At 39.9% G+C, this 15,338-nt stretch overlaps 1 protein-coding gene across 5 annotated transcripts in view; it reads right to left on the bottom strand.

The window, feature by feature from the left end:
* The window catches only part of nherf4a (NHERF family PDZ scaffold protein 4a), a 16,401-nt gene continuing 1,063 nt past the window's right edge, over nucleotides 1-15,338 (bottom strand). Inside the window, exons 2-11 of one of the 5 annotated variants that reach the window (XM_088300989.1) lie at nucleotides 15,041-15,068; nucleotides 14,301-14,362; nucleotides 14,004-14,215; nucleotides 13,204-13,275; nucleotides 11,922-12,054; nucleotides 11,441-11,577; nucleotides 11,146-11,353; nucleotides 7,375-7,571; nucleotides 7,196-7,279; nucleotides 1-223 (exon numbers count right to left, since the gene is read on the bottom strand). In XM_088300989.1, coding sequence (XP_088157115.1) covers nucleotides 122-223; nucleotides 7,196-7,279; nucleotides 7,375-7,571; nucleotides 11,146-11,353; nucleotides 11,441-11,577; nucleotides 11,922-12,054; nucleotides 13,204-13,275; nucleotides 14,004-14,215; nucleotides 14,301-14,362; nucleotides 15,041-15,068 — 1,235 coding nt within the window. In that variant the 3' untranslated portion in view covers nucleotides 1-121. The other 4 variants (XM_088300990.1, XM_088300992.1, XM_088300993.1 and 1 more) reach the window with 4 other exon arrangements.

Here is a 15,338-nt window from a genome sequence, read left to right as displayed (position 1 = left end):
GTTAGCCCGGTATGCAAACTGGTAGGGGTCCAGAGTGGGAGGAAGGCAGTCCCTGATGTGCTGGAGAACCAGCCTCTCGAAGCACTTCATGATGACTGGTGTGAGAGCAACAGGACGGTAGTCATTCAGGTGGACGGCGGGTGACTTTTTGGGGACAGGAATAATGGTGGAAGTTTTCAAGCAGGAGGGGATGACTGCTTGAGCCAGGGAGCGGTTGAAGATCCTGCAGAAAACATGTGACAGTTGGTGGGCACGTGCTCTGAGGACCTTGCCTGGTATTCCGTCGGGTCCAGTAGCTTTCCTGGGGTTAACAGCCAGGAGCGCGCGCCTCACATCGTGTTCCTCTACGGTGACTTAAATGACTGATGATGAATAATGTCCATTTGTGTGTAATCAATCTAGCTACCAATGCACCTGCTCTGTAATAGTCTCAGAGGTCTGTTAAAAGCGCAAATAGGATCATGAAGTTGCGGGGAAAAAAGCTTTAAACATCTCCCGGGGTACATTTTGATCCATCATATTGAAAAAGAGAGAGTATCAGACCACTGCAAACCTACCAAAATCCACTCAGCTCAAACAAGGAGGGCACTGATCAGAGATTAAATCAAGATACGATGCAATAGAATACAACATTATTTATATTTCGATGCCCAAGATCACCCTGAATGAACCGCAGAGATCCACATTTGAGGTGGGGGAAACATAGGACAACTATTAACCATACACTGCAGAAATTTGGCCTTTATGGAAGCGTGGCACGAAAGCCATTTCTCAAAGAAATCTATAAACAAAATTGAAGTTTTCCACGAGCCTCCTGGGAGACACGACAAACATGTGAAAGAAGGTGCTCTGGTCAGATGAAACCAGTCTGCAAAGATCTGAAAATGGGACGGAGGTTGATTTCCCAACAATCCAATGATCCGAAAATCTACATTGGAATGGTTCAAAACGAAACACATACAGGTGTATGAATGCCCAGACCCAAATCCTATTGACAATGTAGAAAGATTTGAAATCTGCTACTCACAAGCACTCTCCATCTAATCTAATTGAGATGAAGCTGTTTTTCAAGGAAGTGGAATGGGTGTGGAAAACTTTCACACTTTTCAATTTTATATATTTGTTTAAAGCCTGAAATGTGGCAAAAAGTTCTGGTGGGTCGGGGGGAATACTTTTGCAAGCCACTGTATGCTTCTACAAATCCACGCGGAATGCAGAGTTGAGCTCTAACTGGTTAACATCATTTCCGTTGTCTCTATCTTTTTTGTTCCTGTAAATTTGCCTTGTGAGCATGGCGTCTGGTGAGATCTCGCTGGTTAGCTAGGTCTGCCGCATCCCCGCAGCCAAAGTTGCTGAGTAGAGAAAGAGAGAAACACTCCAGGCCACAACACACCAATTTATGTCATGTGTGTCACTTTCAGCCAAATTGTGCTTCATAAAAAAAAATTTCTTTGTTCTTTTATTTTATTTTACAATACATTGATATTTTTTCTTTAAAAATGTAGCTCATAAAACATTTTTAGGGGCTTTGGAGCAAAAAATGGCATTTCCATTCATTTCAATGGAGAAATTGAGAAAGGAGTGATTTGAGTTAAGGCGGCACGGTGGCCGACTGGTTAGGACAATGACCTCACAGTGAGAGACAGCATCGGGTGTGGGTTCGATCCCGGCTCCGGCCATCCTGTGTGGAGTTTTCATGTTCTCCCTGTGCCTGCGTGGATTTCCTCCGGGTACTCCGGTTTACTCCCACATTCCAAAAACATGCATGGCAGGTCGATTGAACACTCTAAATTGCCCCTAGGTATGAGTTGTGAGTTCGGATTGGTTGTTCGTCTCTGTGTGCCCTGCAATTGTCTGGCAACCAGTTCAGGGAGTCCCCCGCCTACTGCCCGAAGATAGCTGGGATAGGCTCCAGCACCCCCGCAACCCTAGTGAGGAGAAGCGGTACAGAAGATGGATGGATGGATGATTTGAGTTATGGTCATGGTCAACTTGTAATTCAATGCACCCCTGATCGGATGGATAGTCTGCAGTATTAGGCCCACACTGACTCGAAAAAATAGAAGACAAGACAGACGTGCAAATTTGCAAACGTTTACTTCATGGTAAAAATTATATTAGAAAAAATGCTTGGTAAGCGAATGAAGTTGGAATATAAATTTACAAGAATAAAGTTATATTTTTGGCTACTTGAGCCATAATTTAAATAAGTGAATTTTTATATTCCCACATAATCAAAACATCTCAAACCAACAGTAATTTGTTTTTGTAATTTTGTACTTGTTTAATTTCGTAACTGTTTATTTCAAGTAAATGTAATTAGCTTTATTATATTGCCATAGTTTTTTTATTTTTTTTAATAATCATTTCTATTTCTCTGTTTTCTATGAGGGCGGCGCGGTGGCCGACTGGTTAGCACGATGGCCTCACAGGGAGAGACAGCATCGGTCGTGGGTTCGGCCATCCTGTGTGGAGTTTGCATGTTCTCCCCGTGCTTGCGTGGGTTTCCTCCGGGTACTCCGGTTTCCTTCCACATTCCAAAAACATGCATGGCAGGCCGATTGAACACTCTAAATTGCCCCTTGGTATGAGTGTGAGCGCGGATGGTTGTTCGTCTCTGCATGCCCTGCAATTGGCTGGCAACCAGTTCAGGGTGTCCCCCGCCTACTGCCCGAAGATAGCTGGTATAGGCTCCAGCACCCCCCGCGACCCAAGTGAGGAGAAGCGGTACAGAAGATGGATGGATGGATGTTTTCTATGAGATGTTCCACTAGATGAATCTCAATTGATTCTATAGAATATGAAGGGGTGCACACCTGTCTACATAATACATCTCACTTTGGGAATTTAGATGACTTTTGCAAAAGGCTGCAACATAAATGTCCATACCGGCAGGTCTGAATGCACCTAAAACGAGGTTCTTTCTAGTGTATGACTATCGGATCCTCTTTATGCTAAGCTAGGCTAGGCTAAATAGCTGCTTGTACCGTAATTTCCGGACTACATAATGCACCCGAATAAAAGCAGCAGCCTCTAAATTTCGCCATAAAAATACATTTGTACGCCCGCTTCGCATTAACATGTTATACATGTTATATATGTAAGAACTCACACAGATGGATTTTTTTAAAAAAAATCCCCAAACCTCTGTCTGTCTGTTGTTGTCACACAAGGCCAATTTGCGGATAAATTTCACCATATAGCAGTGCAGCCTTTGGAAGATGCAGAGGATCACGGAATATATAAGTCAGTGAGGGGGTGGCGCTCCATTATCAGTGTTCTGCCCAATTGTCCTACTCGTGCGAAACCGACTACCGGAGGCTGATTAGACAGCCTAACCCAACCTGAACCCACCTCAATATCAGCGTTGTGAACATGCATATGCAAGCACACTGGGCATTAGGAGGTACGAAATGATTACAGCACACCGGACTTGCTGTCATGTCATCTGTTGCCAGCGATGGTGGGAGACAGTCACGAAACAAAAAACAGTTTATGGCACTCGATCCCTGTAGTCATTAACCTCAACTGAAATGCTGACTTTCGCTCAACTATATTTTCTCCCACACAGCCGTGTATCGCTATGCGCACGCGAGTTGCTTATTGGTCACTCACGTCCCACCTGCACAGGCCCACTGCAAATGGACTATTGAATATTCAGTATGAGAGCAAACTTGGACCGTTTCAGATCATGGGTCTATTGACGGCTTAAAGCTTGTCAGTTAAATTCATAAATAAACCGCTTCGCATTAAAAGCCGCAGGGTTCAAAAAGTGGGGAAAAGGTAGGCTGAAAGTCCGAAAAAATACGGTATATTTACTTGAGTAGTACATTAGCATCCAACGTTTTCTACAGTGAACTTCCTTTACTGAAAGACAAACACAAACAATTTTGAATAAATACTCAACAGTATTAAGTGCATAAATACCGTATATTAACAGATGTATGAAACTTGTTCTGACAATCTAACACACTCTTTCTTGACAGATGGTTGCCTTCCTTAAATTTCCTTTGAAAGATTAATGAATTTAAAAACATTCTACAAGTGTTAATTGGAAACTGAAGGGATAATTCTCAGGAATCAACACAACTATTCGTGGTCAAGATGTTACTCTTCCTTGCCATTGCTTGCATGACCATCTTGTTGATAATCACCTTCTGCTTTATTTTGCGCTGGAATGAAGTACTTGAATCAAAGTACACGCATTTCAAATATTTCTTGAGTAATAATTAACATACCTTTTTGTGAAACTAACCACCATTTTGCAACCACTGGATTTGTTTAATTTGCTCTTATAAAAGTGTTTTCATGATGTTTGATGTTTTAATCAGATGCCCTGTATCCTGAATAAATCTGCGGTATATACTCACACACAATACATAGTACATACATTCATACAAATCTCTATTGAATGATTCCCTCCTGAACTGTAAATCAAGATTAATGATTAGGTATCCACATGATGATTGTCAGTTTGGAGACGTGAAATCTACCCAAAAAAGTCATTCGGAAAATGTTAACAAAATTAAATGTGACATTTAAAGAAATGCATAATTTGTCTGACTGTTATTTTTATGTTTTGACCACACTGCTTCTGAATTATCCAAATGATAATGATCCAAATAATTTGAAATTACTTTGTTTCTAGCTTGAGTGCAAATTTATATTTAGACATTTTCTTTAGAGTATGAAAAAATCTTAATTACATAGACTGATCCAGTGCCCACATGAAAATGAATTAAAAAAGTTTTGAGCCCAAATCTCCTTCAACTGTCAGCTCCTGCTTTGGATGGATTGGATGACTTATGCTGTCGTCACAAGAGAGCATCACCAAACCTTTGCGCCTGCACAAAACAGTAAAAGTACATTGTTGACTTTTCATACATCAAAGCCTGAGATGTTTTAACAATACAGTACAATACAATACAACTTTATTTATATATCGCATTTCACAACAATTGTTGATATTGAGTGAATGTGTTCCTTGAGAGTTGCATAGTTTGATGCACCTTTTTTTGGAGGGGATACATTTGACATATGAAATTCAGACACAATCTGCAGCATGTTTTGACAACATGCTGTGCAGGGAAAAATGTTTGATATACAGCAGATTTGTCGCCCACTTATAATAAATATAGAACATGAACAAAAACTTTAAAAAAATGTTTTGTAAATGACACATTACATGGACCAAGCAAAGTACTTGGTGCCCTACCATCCAACAAGTATTCTGGATACCGCAAACTGCTAACCAGTCGTGTCACTTTAAGAACATACATGTTTAAGTGCATCACATAAAACTGGGCACAGACAGAACCAGTATCTTCCATCCTATACTCTCCACCGTTATTGGCAGAGCAAAGAGCTGTCAAACGACATCAAGATTGATTGCAGACTTAGACAAGACCGGAATGGGCTGCACGACATTCAGCAATTTTTTTTTCATTCACTACCAACACAGGTGAAATTAATGGACTTTTTGGCTTCTATACCCTTCTATACAATGGCAGTAAATGAGTTAAGAAGCGTGGTTTGATGAGAACATCTGAATGATTGTCAATGGATGACCAAAACATCTTTGGTCTGGAGCTCAGCGGAAGATCTCATGTGGTGTCAGGATGAGCATGAACAATAAAGAAGAATGATGAGCTCAGAAGAAGCTGGGACCACAGTCATCAAGTGAACATTGGTCAAATATGCCGTAACATGTCCTGCGGCACCAGCAATGTTCTTACAAGTAATGACTTGTTTAAAGTTTGCAGATAAATAAGAGTGATCCAGGAGACTGTGATAATCTCAGCCCTTTGGCATCATTTCTACTCCCCGAAAAATGCTGACTGTGACCTAAGATCATCATTCACACCATTAAGTACATGATGAAACGTGATTTTGTTGGCTGAAGAAGCAGAGTGACTTCGCGGATGAGCGGGGCCAATGGATTAGCCTGGCACGCCAAAGCTACGAAAGAAATTTGTCTGGACAGCCCGCCCTCGACCGCAGCTCAGCCCTCGGTTAAAAAAGAAACAAGCAATCAAATGTATTTGTTGTGATGCATTCCTCGGAAGCATTGTCACTGTTGGGTAGCGGAAGTCCATCCTCATAACATTCAAAATGATGCGCGGGAGAGAGATAGTTTATTTCAGTACGCATTTAACTCAGTTTCAAAAGACCAGAATTTGATGGAGTCTTTGAAAACCCCGCAGCTGACTGCACTCAAAGCTTTTATTTCAAAAGAAGACAAGTTGTTTATTTTTCTCTGACGTCACGTCCGCTCTTCTCTGATTGGTTCATTTTGCTTTCTGTTTGCACAGTTTTGCCCTGCTTCGTAAATGTGCATGACGCGATTGTGACCAGACTCAGTCGCTGGTACAGCGTAGAGTCTGGATTTCCAGTCTACCAATGAATAGGGTCATGTCTCGTAGAATCTGAGATGTGAACATTCTTCAGTGACCATCATGTTGCTTGTCACCTCCCTGACTCAGTCCCTTCGCCCACGATTGCTCAGTGGGAAGTGGTGACCTGTTCGAGGAAAGGTTCTGGTGGATCCGAACTTCCATGTATGGATGATGGATGGCACTGTGCTCATTGTGACTTTCAAAGAAGTCCAACGTTTTGTAGCCAATGCACAGTTCTGTGGCTCGACACAATCCTGTTTTGAAGGTTTACAGATTTATGCTATGAGATGCGCTGTTAACTATTGGAAATAGTATATATAAATGAACCCTTAAAATGAAGAAACATCTCAAAGACTGTTAGTGGAAACAATTTACCTGTGTTCAACAGTGAGCTTCATTGCAATGGCTGGGAATACTTATATGACAGGCAAAAAAAAGATTATTCAAATACGTAGTGTTTTGCTGGAGGATAAAGATTTCCTTCAATTATTAGTAAAACCAGTCAAGACTAGTGATGGTTTATACATCTTTCCTTGATATTCTGTCTACAGAATCTCTTTTCAAATATTTAAAAGACCATTCATTTACTTGACCAAATCAACAGGGAGCTAAATATGTTTCTCCACTGCATGTATTCGGATCTCTCCTTCAAAGCAAAATCATATAATTTTGTTCTCGTGGGATTTGTGCTGTTTTGGTAAATTGGAGGTCGAAATATATGTTTGTGAACAAATTCACAATTTTCTCAGTGGCTCTGTAGTGTAAAGTTGTGTGGATGGTTGGGAGTAGAGACGTAATACCTGTGCGGTTTGAATTCCGGTCTGGGCTATGAATTCATTCTGGTGTATGAATTCATCATGGAAGAACAGGGGAGAAATACCGATCTGCAGGAAAAACAACGCAACAGAGTAAAGCTAATTCTATTAAATGTATAATTTTGAAGAAAAGAATTTGTGACGTATAATGTAATGGAACCTACGTATGTGAAGAAGCGTCTCCCTGGTATCGATATAGCGGTGAAGCTGACTCTCTCACCACTTTTTCGAACCTTTTTAACAATCTCGTCATGCTCCATTGACTCCACTAGTTCTCCGTTGACCGCCAGCAGTAGATCGCCATCTTCCATTCCTGCCTCTTCAGCTGGACTCCCGTGATCCACCTCCCGAAGCACATGAACTAAGCCATAGACCATTCATTTTTTTAGAATTTAATTGAACATTCATCATTTAAGAATGTTTGTTGAGACAGTGTTGAAAATACACAGCGATTCACCAAGTCCACCACCAAAATGAGCTCCTCCGATAGCAATAGACCATGTTTAAGTATATTGACCCTGAATACAGTATGGATAATATTAGGGGTGTCCCGATCCAATAATGTGTATCAGATCGTATTTCGATGTTAGCCCAAAAAAACGGTAGAGGATTTTATCGGACTACATCCAAAATGTCCGATATCAGCACTAATAGACAAGCAGTCCATTTGAGAATCCGCCCCTGTTCTTGTATTCTGAGCGAGCGTGCATAGCCCACATGATCAAAACAACCACTCCTGGAAAGGTGCGGTTGAGGACGAGCTGGGAGTCACCATATTTATTTAAATATATTGAAGTTTGTGGTTCAAAAAAAAAATAAAAAATCAGGCGTGCACGCAATGTTGTCATTCACTTGAATAAGAGTCATAGTGCATGCTATCCTCGGTGGTCAGCCAGCATGACGGTTATGGGCCCAACTCCAGGCGGCTGGCTGCCCAAGGGGTTGGATGGAGGAGCGTGAGGATTAACGAGCCGTGGCTTTTCCGTTTTAACCGTATTTACAGCACAGTGCGTCGGGCACCTTCGTCCATGAGGCGCACCATCTCGTCAATGGGGACGAGTGCGCAAGACGTGTGCTAGCTCGCGGCGGCGGTGGCTAAGTAAATATATCTACGGCATTATGTATTCTGGATACAAAAAACTGTAACTGTATTCCATAACTGTTGCAGAAAATATGTAATCCGATTACAGATACATTTGATAAAAATATGGATTGTTTTTTTAGAATGACATTTTTAATGTGGGGGAGAGAGATCGCACGGTTGAAGTCCTCTTACTGGCTAAACAAGAAGTGAGTGGCTGGTGACCGTTTTGGATCTTATTCACTGCACGACTAATTCCTTATAAACCGCTATCATACGGCTGAAACTTGTTAGTAAATTCTTCACTAATTCCCGTTACAAATTGCCCACAACTGTTATTTAAATGCCATTGTACCAATATCGACTTCTTGTGCTTTGTATTTGAAATGTGGGTGCTCATGCTTCCTCCAGCATTCCCAAAAGCATGCATTTTAAACAACCATTAGATGGGGAAAAAATAAGAAATATATAAAAATAAACACCATATTAATTTGTTTTTTGTTGTATTAATTTCTTTTAACATATCTGCCATTGGAGCGATCCAAAAGTAATTAAATATTTTCAAGTTACATTAATATTATGGTAGATTGATGACAATTACTAACTGTATTTTTTAATAGGTAAATAGTAACTGTATGTATGTATCCATTTACTAGTCAGACGCACCCCATGTTTGGAATAAATGGGTAATATATTCTCGGACCTACTGTTGCTGACTATTTTTATGTGGTATAACAGAATAACTTGATCAAGTCTCTTATAACAATTTAAAAAAAATACAGCATGTCTCATTCCTGCTGAAGGATTGTATTACGATTACTGGCATTATTTTAAACACATACGGGACAGAATGTCGATGATTAAAGTTAGCAGGTTCATATTTACTGAATATTTTAAACATTGATGAAACAAGAAGCATTTATCAAATGAAACTAGAAGCACGGGTCACAAGAATGACTGGGATTGTAGTCCTGATGTTTACTGATTTATTATATTAATCTCATATGCTAAATTTATAGTACTTAGTTTAAATGTATGAACTTTATTGAAATTCTCAGTAGGGAGAACAAATTTGCACACATAGCATTTCCTTGAGCTGCCCTCACATTCACAGCACTTCATGGACAAGGACGACGAAGCACATTCTCCACATTGGCTGTAGAGATGCAAACATACCAAATTGGGCACAGGAGGACGCACACAGACGCTATCGCAAAAAACACATTCCGAAAGACATAACAATTGGAGATCGGAACACACGCACATACACACTTGCACAGACACAGACACACACACATACACATGCACATACACGCGCACACACACAGGCACATATAAATACACCTGCACATACACATGCACATACACACACGCATACACCCACCCATGCACATACACACACACACACACGTGCACACCGACAAGATTACAGAGGAATGCCAGCGGGGAGAGAGACGGAGAGACTGCCCGCCGGAGAAGGCCAGCCTTGGCGTGCCAGTCTTTGGGGACCAGACGGGAATCAACTTATCCAGACGATGACTAACCTGGGGAGGACCTTCCCTTGGACGTGGACCCGTGCCGTGGGAGGGAGCGAGGACGACCGATTCAACAGATTCAACCTACATTACCCTTGACATAAAAAACTCCTATAAAAACTGAAGCTGGGCTGAAAGATGGCGCGCATTTTTCGACTGTGCTCGCCCGAGTGCAGTTTCTCGTGAGATTAAGAAAAAGCCGCCCAGATATCTGTCTTTGTACTATTTCCTGAACTCCAGAAATTGAAGAAACTAAATATTGGAACTCTAATCAGTTGTTGAGTCTTTATTTGACCCTTTTCTTCTTGAGTACAAAAAAACTAACACGCATTGGAGTAAGTTTGGCTTTTAAAGGTTGATTTACTACTTACTTCTCATTGCCAGGGTGACTCAACTCCAACACTGCTCATATCATATTGGACATTATTCTAGGTCGCAATATCCATATTGGAAAATGTCTTGGGACACCACTATCTAATACAATTACAGCGGAGTGAAATTTTTTAAAGTTTTTTTTTTGCTTGTTTGTCAGACTTAAATGTTTCCCATCATCAAACAAATTGATCAAAGATAACAAGTAAAAACATGAAGTTTTTAAATTGTGTTGTAATTAAGAGAGAAAAATCCAAACCTAAAAGTCCCTTTGTGGAAAAAGTGATTGTCCCGCTGGTTTGACCCCCTCAGCAGCAACAACCAAAATCTCTGTGGCGATCTTTTAGCCCGCTCTTCCGAGCAGAATTGCTTTAATTCACTAACATTGTAAGGTTTTTGAAAAATCACATTTCAATCAAATGCAAGTCTGGACATCAACTTCGGCGCTCCAAAACCTTAACCTTTTTTTTTTTTAAGCCATTCAGAAGGTGACTCAAGTGTTTCCTGTCATTGTTGTAATACCGAACCCAAATGTCAATTTATGCCACAATTACGTAAGCGTACTGTCAAATACCGCGTACAAAAATTAGTTTTGAGTGTAAGTAATGTGAAAAACCGCGTACAAGCCACAATTACATAAACGTAAGGTCAAATACTGCGTCGGGAAAAAAAAGTTTGATGTACAATACCCTCCGCGCTTACGCGCATAATAGGTTTTACTCTTACAGCTTCTCTCTCCTCTACGCATACAAATCGCAGGATGCTGGCATGATAACTGTGCCGCAATTATTAAACAATCAGGAGTCGGGGTCAGTACTTTTTCATACATGGTTAGGTAGCTTTAAATAGTTTACTTGCTCATCTTTTTCTGATCTTTACATTTGTTTGATGATCTTTTCATCCATTTTCTCAATTGACTCCTACTACGTCCATTTTGAATGTCTCACCGGTTTGTCGTTTATCTGGAAGCCTCTCTTCCCTCAGCAGGAAACCATATCCCTCAGGTCCTTTAACAAGATGCATTGTCTTTGCAGAGTATGGAAGATTAGATTGGCCTGCCAACACAGGTAAAATGGGCATCTTCCTCTTGATATAGCAAGACTCGCTTTCACCATCGATGACCAACACGGTCACAGAGTCTGCACTCTTCTTCAGCTGAGAACCAAACACACTGCAGGACTCACTCTCCTTCTTCATTTAGCATAATACAGAAAACTACAAATGAGAAAATGTGTTTCTCACAGATTTGTTGAGAGAGATGAGTGAGAGATTGGATGTCATGATGCCATTCATCCAGACCAATCTGTCCCCACTGGTGACTCCAGCTTTCTCCGCTGGACCACCAGGCCCAACGCTCACTATGGAGTGTCGTTTTAGGCCTGCAACGACACATTAAACTTGGGCTTAATTAATTCTGCAGGCCTCAAGGGGGAAACCTCCACATGATTCCAAAATATACATGTATGTGATATACAGCGTATTGAATTGTCTGCTAATAGTGTATGTTTTTTTTCTATTGTTTACGTCTCCAATCTTTTGTTTTTCGTTTTTCGTTTTATATTTGATCCTTGTCTTTCAATTTGATGATTTGATTGCAGAAAGATTTGTGCACGCTTTGCACCTATAAACTGTGGCAGAACAAGTCCACCAACATTATTGACCAAGTAAAGTACAGTCTGTGATTCACCCTCTGTAGGATTATTGTTACATTTTGCGTTGGTACCTTCTGCTGAGATCAGAGTCATCCCCAGGCCACAGTCCTGATGCCGGTTGATGTGACACAGTCTGGGCCGAGAGCAAGGGCCTGCCTTGGAGGCTGTAGCCAGCATCTGGAGGTCCACACCTGAACTAACTGCCTTCATTTGACAAACAGAGACACAATCTTCACAAGTTGAATGGCTGCGTAGCGAAAGTTTTACAAACAACGTAACTGTCAGGAGGCAGCAATTGCCCCTAAAAGCCAACGGTCACAAGACGTGAAATCAGCATGCAGATACAGGTGGCTGCCAAAAAAAAAAAAGATCGAGGAAAAGTTCATTTATTTCAGTCATTTGTTTCAAAAAGTGTATGTTATGTTAGTTCACCACACACAGTAAAATATTTTTAAATAAATATTTGTTTCAGTTTTACTTCATGGCTACCTAAAACATGATATGCCTCCCCAAACAATTACTGACAGCAAACAATTTACACTAGACTTTAAGCAGTTTGACTTTTGTGCTTATCCAGACTCTGGGACCTTGATTACCAAATAAAATGACAAATTGACATTCATCTGAAACGAGGACTTGGGACCACTGGGCAGAAAACCAGTACTCTTTCATTCAACGACTGTTCTAATAGCTTTCTTTGATTTTTGAATACGATGGAAATGTCTTTACAGACATTTCTTTTCAAAACATTTCTCACAAGCGCCACATATATACATTTATGTATGTATATATAAATATATATGTATATAAATGTATATATATGTATATGTATACATGTATATGTATATGTATATATAAATATAAATATATATATATATATATATATATATATGTATGTATAATATTTTCAGTTTAAAATGTATTCAGGTTTTACCTTCAAAGTTGACTGGGACCAAATAGTCTTTTAGAATAAAATATACTCTGAAATTTATTCTGTATTAAACCATACTGACACTATTTAAAGGCTAAGGAAATCCTCTGCAATTGTTTTACATTAACTAGTTGACAAAATTGGGACAAAAGAAGCCCACAATGTTGATCTTTCTCATGATATTCTAATTTTGCGTAAGTCGATTAGTGTGTGTATGTGATTTTGTGTGTCTTTTGCCATAATAGTCAAAATGCTTAAAATATTCAATTTTGTGTGCGGTGAATTAATCTAACATAACATTAAGTGTCACTGATTCAAATACATGTGTGTGTATATTTAAGAGTGTGCAGTTGTGCACGTGTCTATTTAGTCTGAGCTGTTATAAAAACATCGTTGGGGGGGGGGGGCTGCGCTTCTGATACCTGCTCGTAGTCATTTCTCTTCAACACCAGGAGAAACAAATGTAAGCCACATGACTGGATCTTCCTTGCCACCTGTCAGATAATTAAAACGTGTCACTTGACCAGCAGATGTTATGCAGACAAATGAGTTGGATGGAATTTGAAACTTGTTATGGTTGCAGTTTTCATTGTTCTCATGAGTTGGCCTCAAATTGACTTTTAAGGTTATTCAAAATGTTGACATTGAGAATCTGTCTCTAAGCATTATGGAGGGTAGTAGACAGTTCTGAAACTTTAAAAAGAAATAAATTTAAAGACGTCAAGCAAAATAATGGGACAATAAACTTCAAGTTGTGTCCTTGACAAAGCAGAAGAGCAAACATTTTCTTAAATTACAATGTTGAAAAAGAACTGCTGACGCTGAAAAGAAAGTACTCAATTTACGGTTACACGTGATTACATTTTGATCAAGTGGGGTTATTTTCTACTCTTTTCCTCAAATGACATGTTTAACACATTATATAATTATTTAATTATAATTAATTAAATCCAATGGAACCAAAGGAATTTTTCGGTGTTGTATACTGTAGAGTAGTACGTTGCAAGACTAATTAGAAAAGGATAAAAAGTAAGCACAAGCACAAGTTGCCAAACTCTTAACTCTTAAATGATTCGCTCGAACATATCACTGGGATGTATTGTTTAATAATATAATGAAGCTTGTGGTTTCTGTCTTGACTAGCATTTTGAAGATCAAAATAGCAAATGAACAGCTGATCTTTTTACTCTTGGAAAAACAAATACAAATGATGCACTCTAACCTTAAAGAAGTCCATGTTGACCACATATTCATCATTGACTTCCAACAAACAGTCGCCCGCTTTAAGTCCGCTGCACTCAGCTGGGCTCCATGGGTCTACATCTGTGATCTCTAAGCCTTGCACATCTGTGGCCCTCTGCAAGGAGAAGCCAAAATTCTGCCTCTCCACACGCCTCAACTGGTACAGTTTGGGCAAAGGATTTTGGTCTGATTCTGGACACAAGTTTATCAAAACAAGTTCAGAGTGACAGGATGCAGACTGATGCAGCATTACGTGACCTTTTCATGGAAAACGTACCAAAATCATCAGTGATGACCAGAGCTGGATTATCGATCCCTTCCTTTGGGTTGAAGGTAAAACTGTCAGCACAAATGTGTAAAAGTCACGACAGCTTTAAATGTTGCTGGACATAAATGCATTGGGCCTGAAACATATGCTCATCGAGGACAATGTGTACAAACTCATCAACTAATTCGGACCAAAGCAAGCAAATCTCTCTCTCTCCCTCTCTCTCTCTACTTTACTCTAAACATGGCAATCACCATCTTGAGTCTTGTAGTATGTAACCTGTGAGAGAAGAGCACAAGCTAAATAAAAGGTTTCTAGAGTGGTAATGAGACCTGCACAGTTTGAAGATTGTGGCAATAGCCAGAGGATAGGCGATTAGGCTGAGATTGTTTGGCCATGTGCAGAGGAGGGACAATGGACATATTGACAGAAGGATGCGAGAAATGCAGCTGCCAGGTAAGAAGCAGATCATAGATAAGATTTATGAATGTTGTGAGCAAAGACTTAGACTAAAATAGCTGGATTGAGTGCAGAAGATGCAGAGGTTAGGAACAAATGCAAGTGGCTACATCACTGCTGCGACCCCTGAACAAGATTGGGCCAAAAGCAAAAGAAGAAAACAAAATTCAACTACTGGGCCAATAATAATAATGTAATGTAAAGAAATAGTTAATACTAAATCGAACCCAAAACTGCTCTTGGTTAATTGAATTGTGCCACTAAGAAGGCAATGCTAAGAATTTACTCACCGTGGGAGTTCAATCACATCCTGGCAGCCTAAGAAACACACAGAACCATAGTAAAGAGTATCATCTGGACCAGCTAAAAATGCATTTACCAACTATTTGGAATTATGCAAATTAAATTGATTGCATCCCTTAATATTACAGCATACAACATCTCACATCTTCAGTTAGTTTTATTGGAACCAATTTACCACAAGGGTTCATTACGTTGTACTTCCTTATACTGTAAATAGGTTTTTAATATTTTCTAATTCTGCGGTTACATTAAGCAGCACCTCTATTTTAAAGGTAAATAAATAAA

Source organism: Idiotropiscis lumnitzeri, chromosome 7 (assembly GCF_059441095.1).
Source record: "Idiotropiscis lumnitzeri isolate Australia: NSW breed Sydney's pygmy pipehorse chromosome 7, RoL_Ilum_1.0, whole genome shotgun sequence".
NCBI lineage: Eukaryota > Metazoa > Chordata > Actinopteri > Syngnathiformes > Syngnathidae > Idiotropiscis > Idiotropiscis lumnitzeri.
The sequence above is the reverse complement of the archived record's forward strand: the minus strand, read 5'-3'. Positions and strand labels throughout refer to the sequence as shown.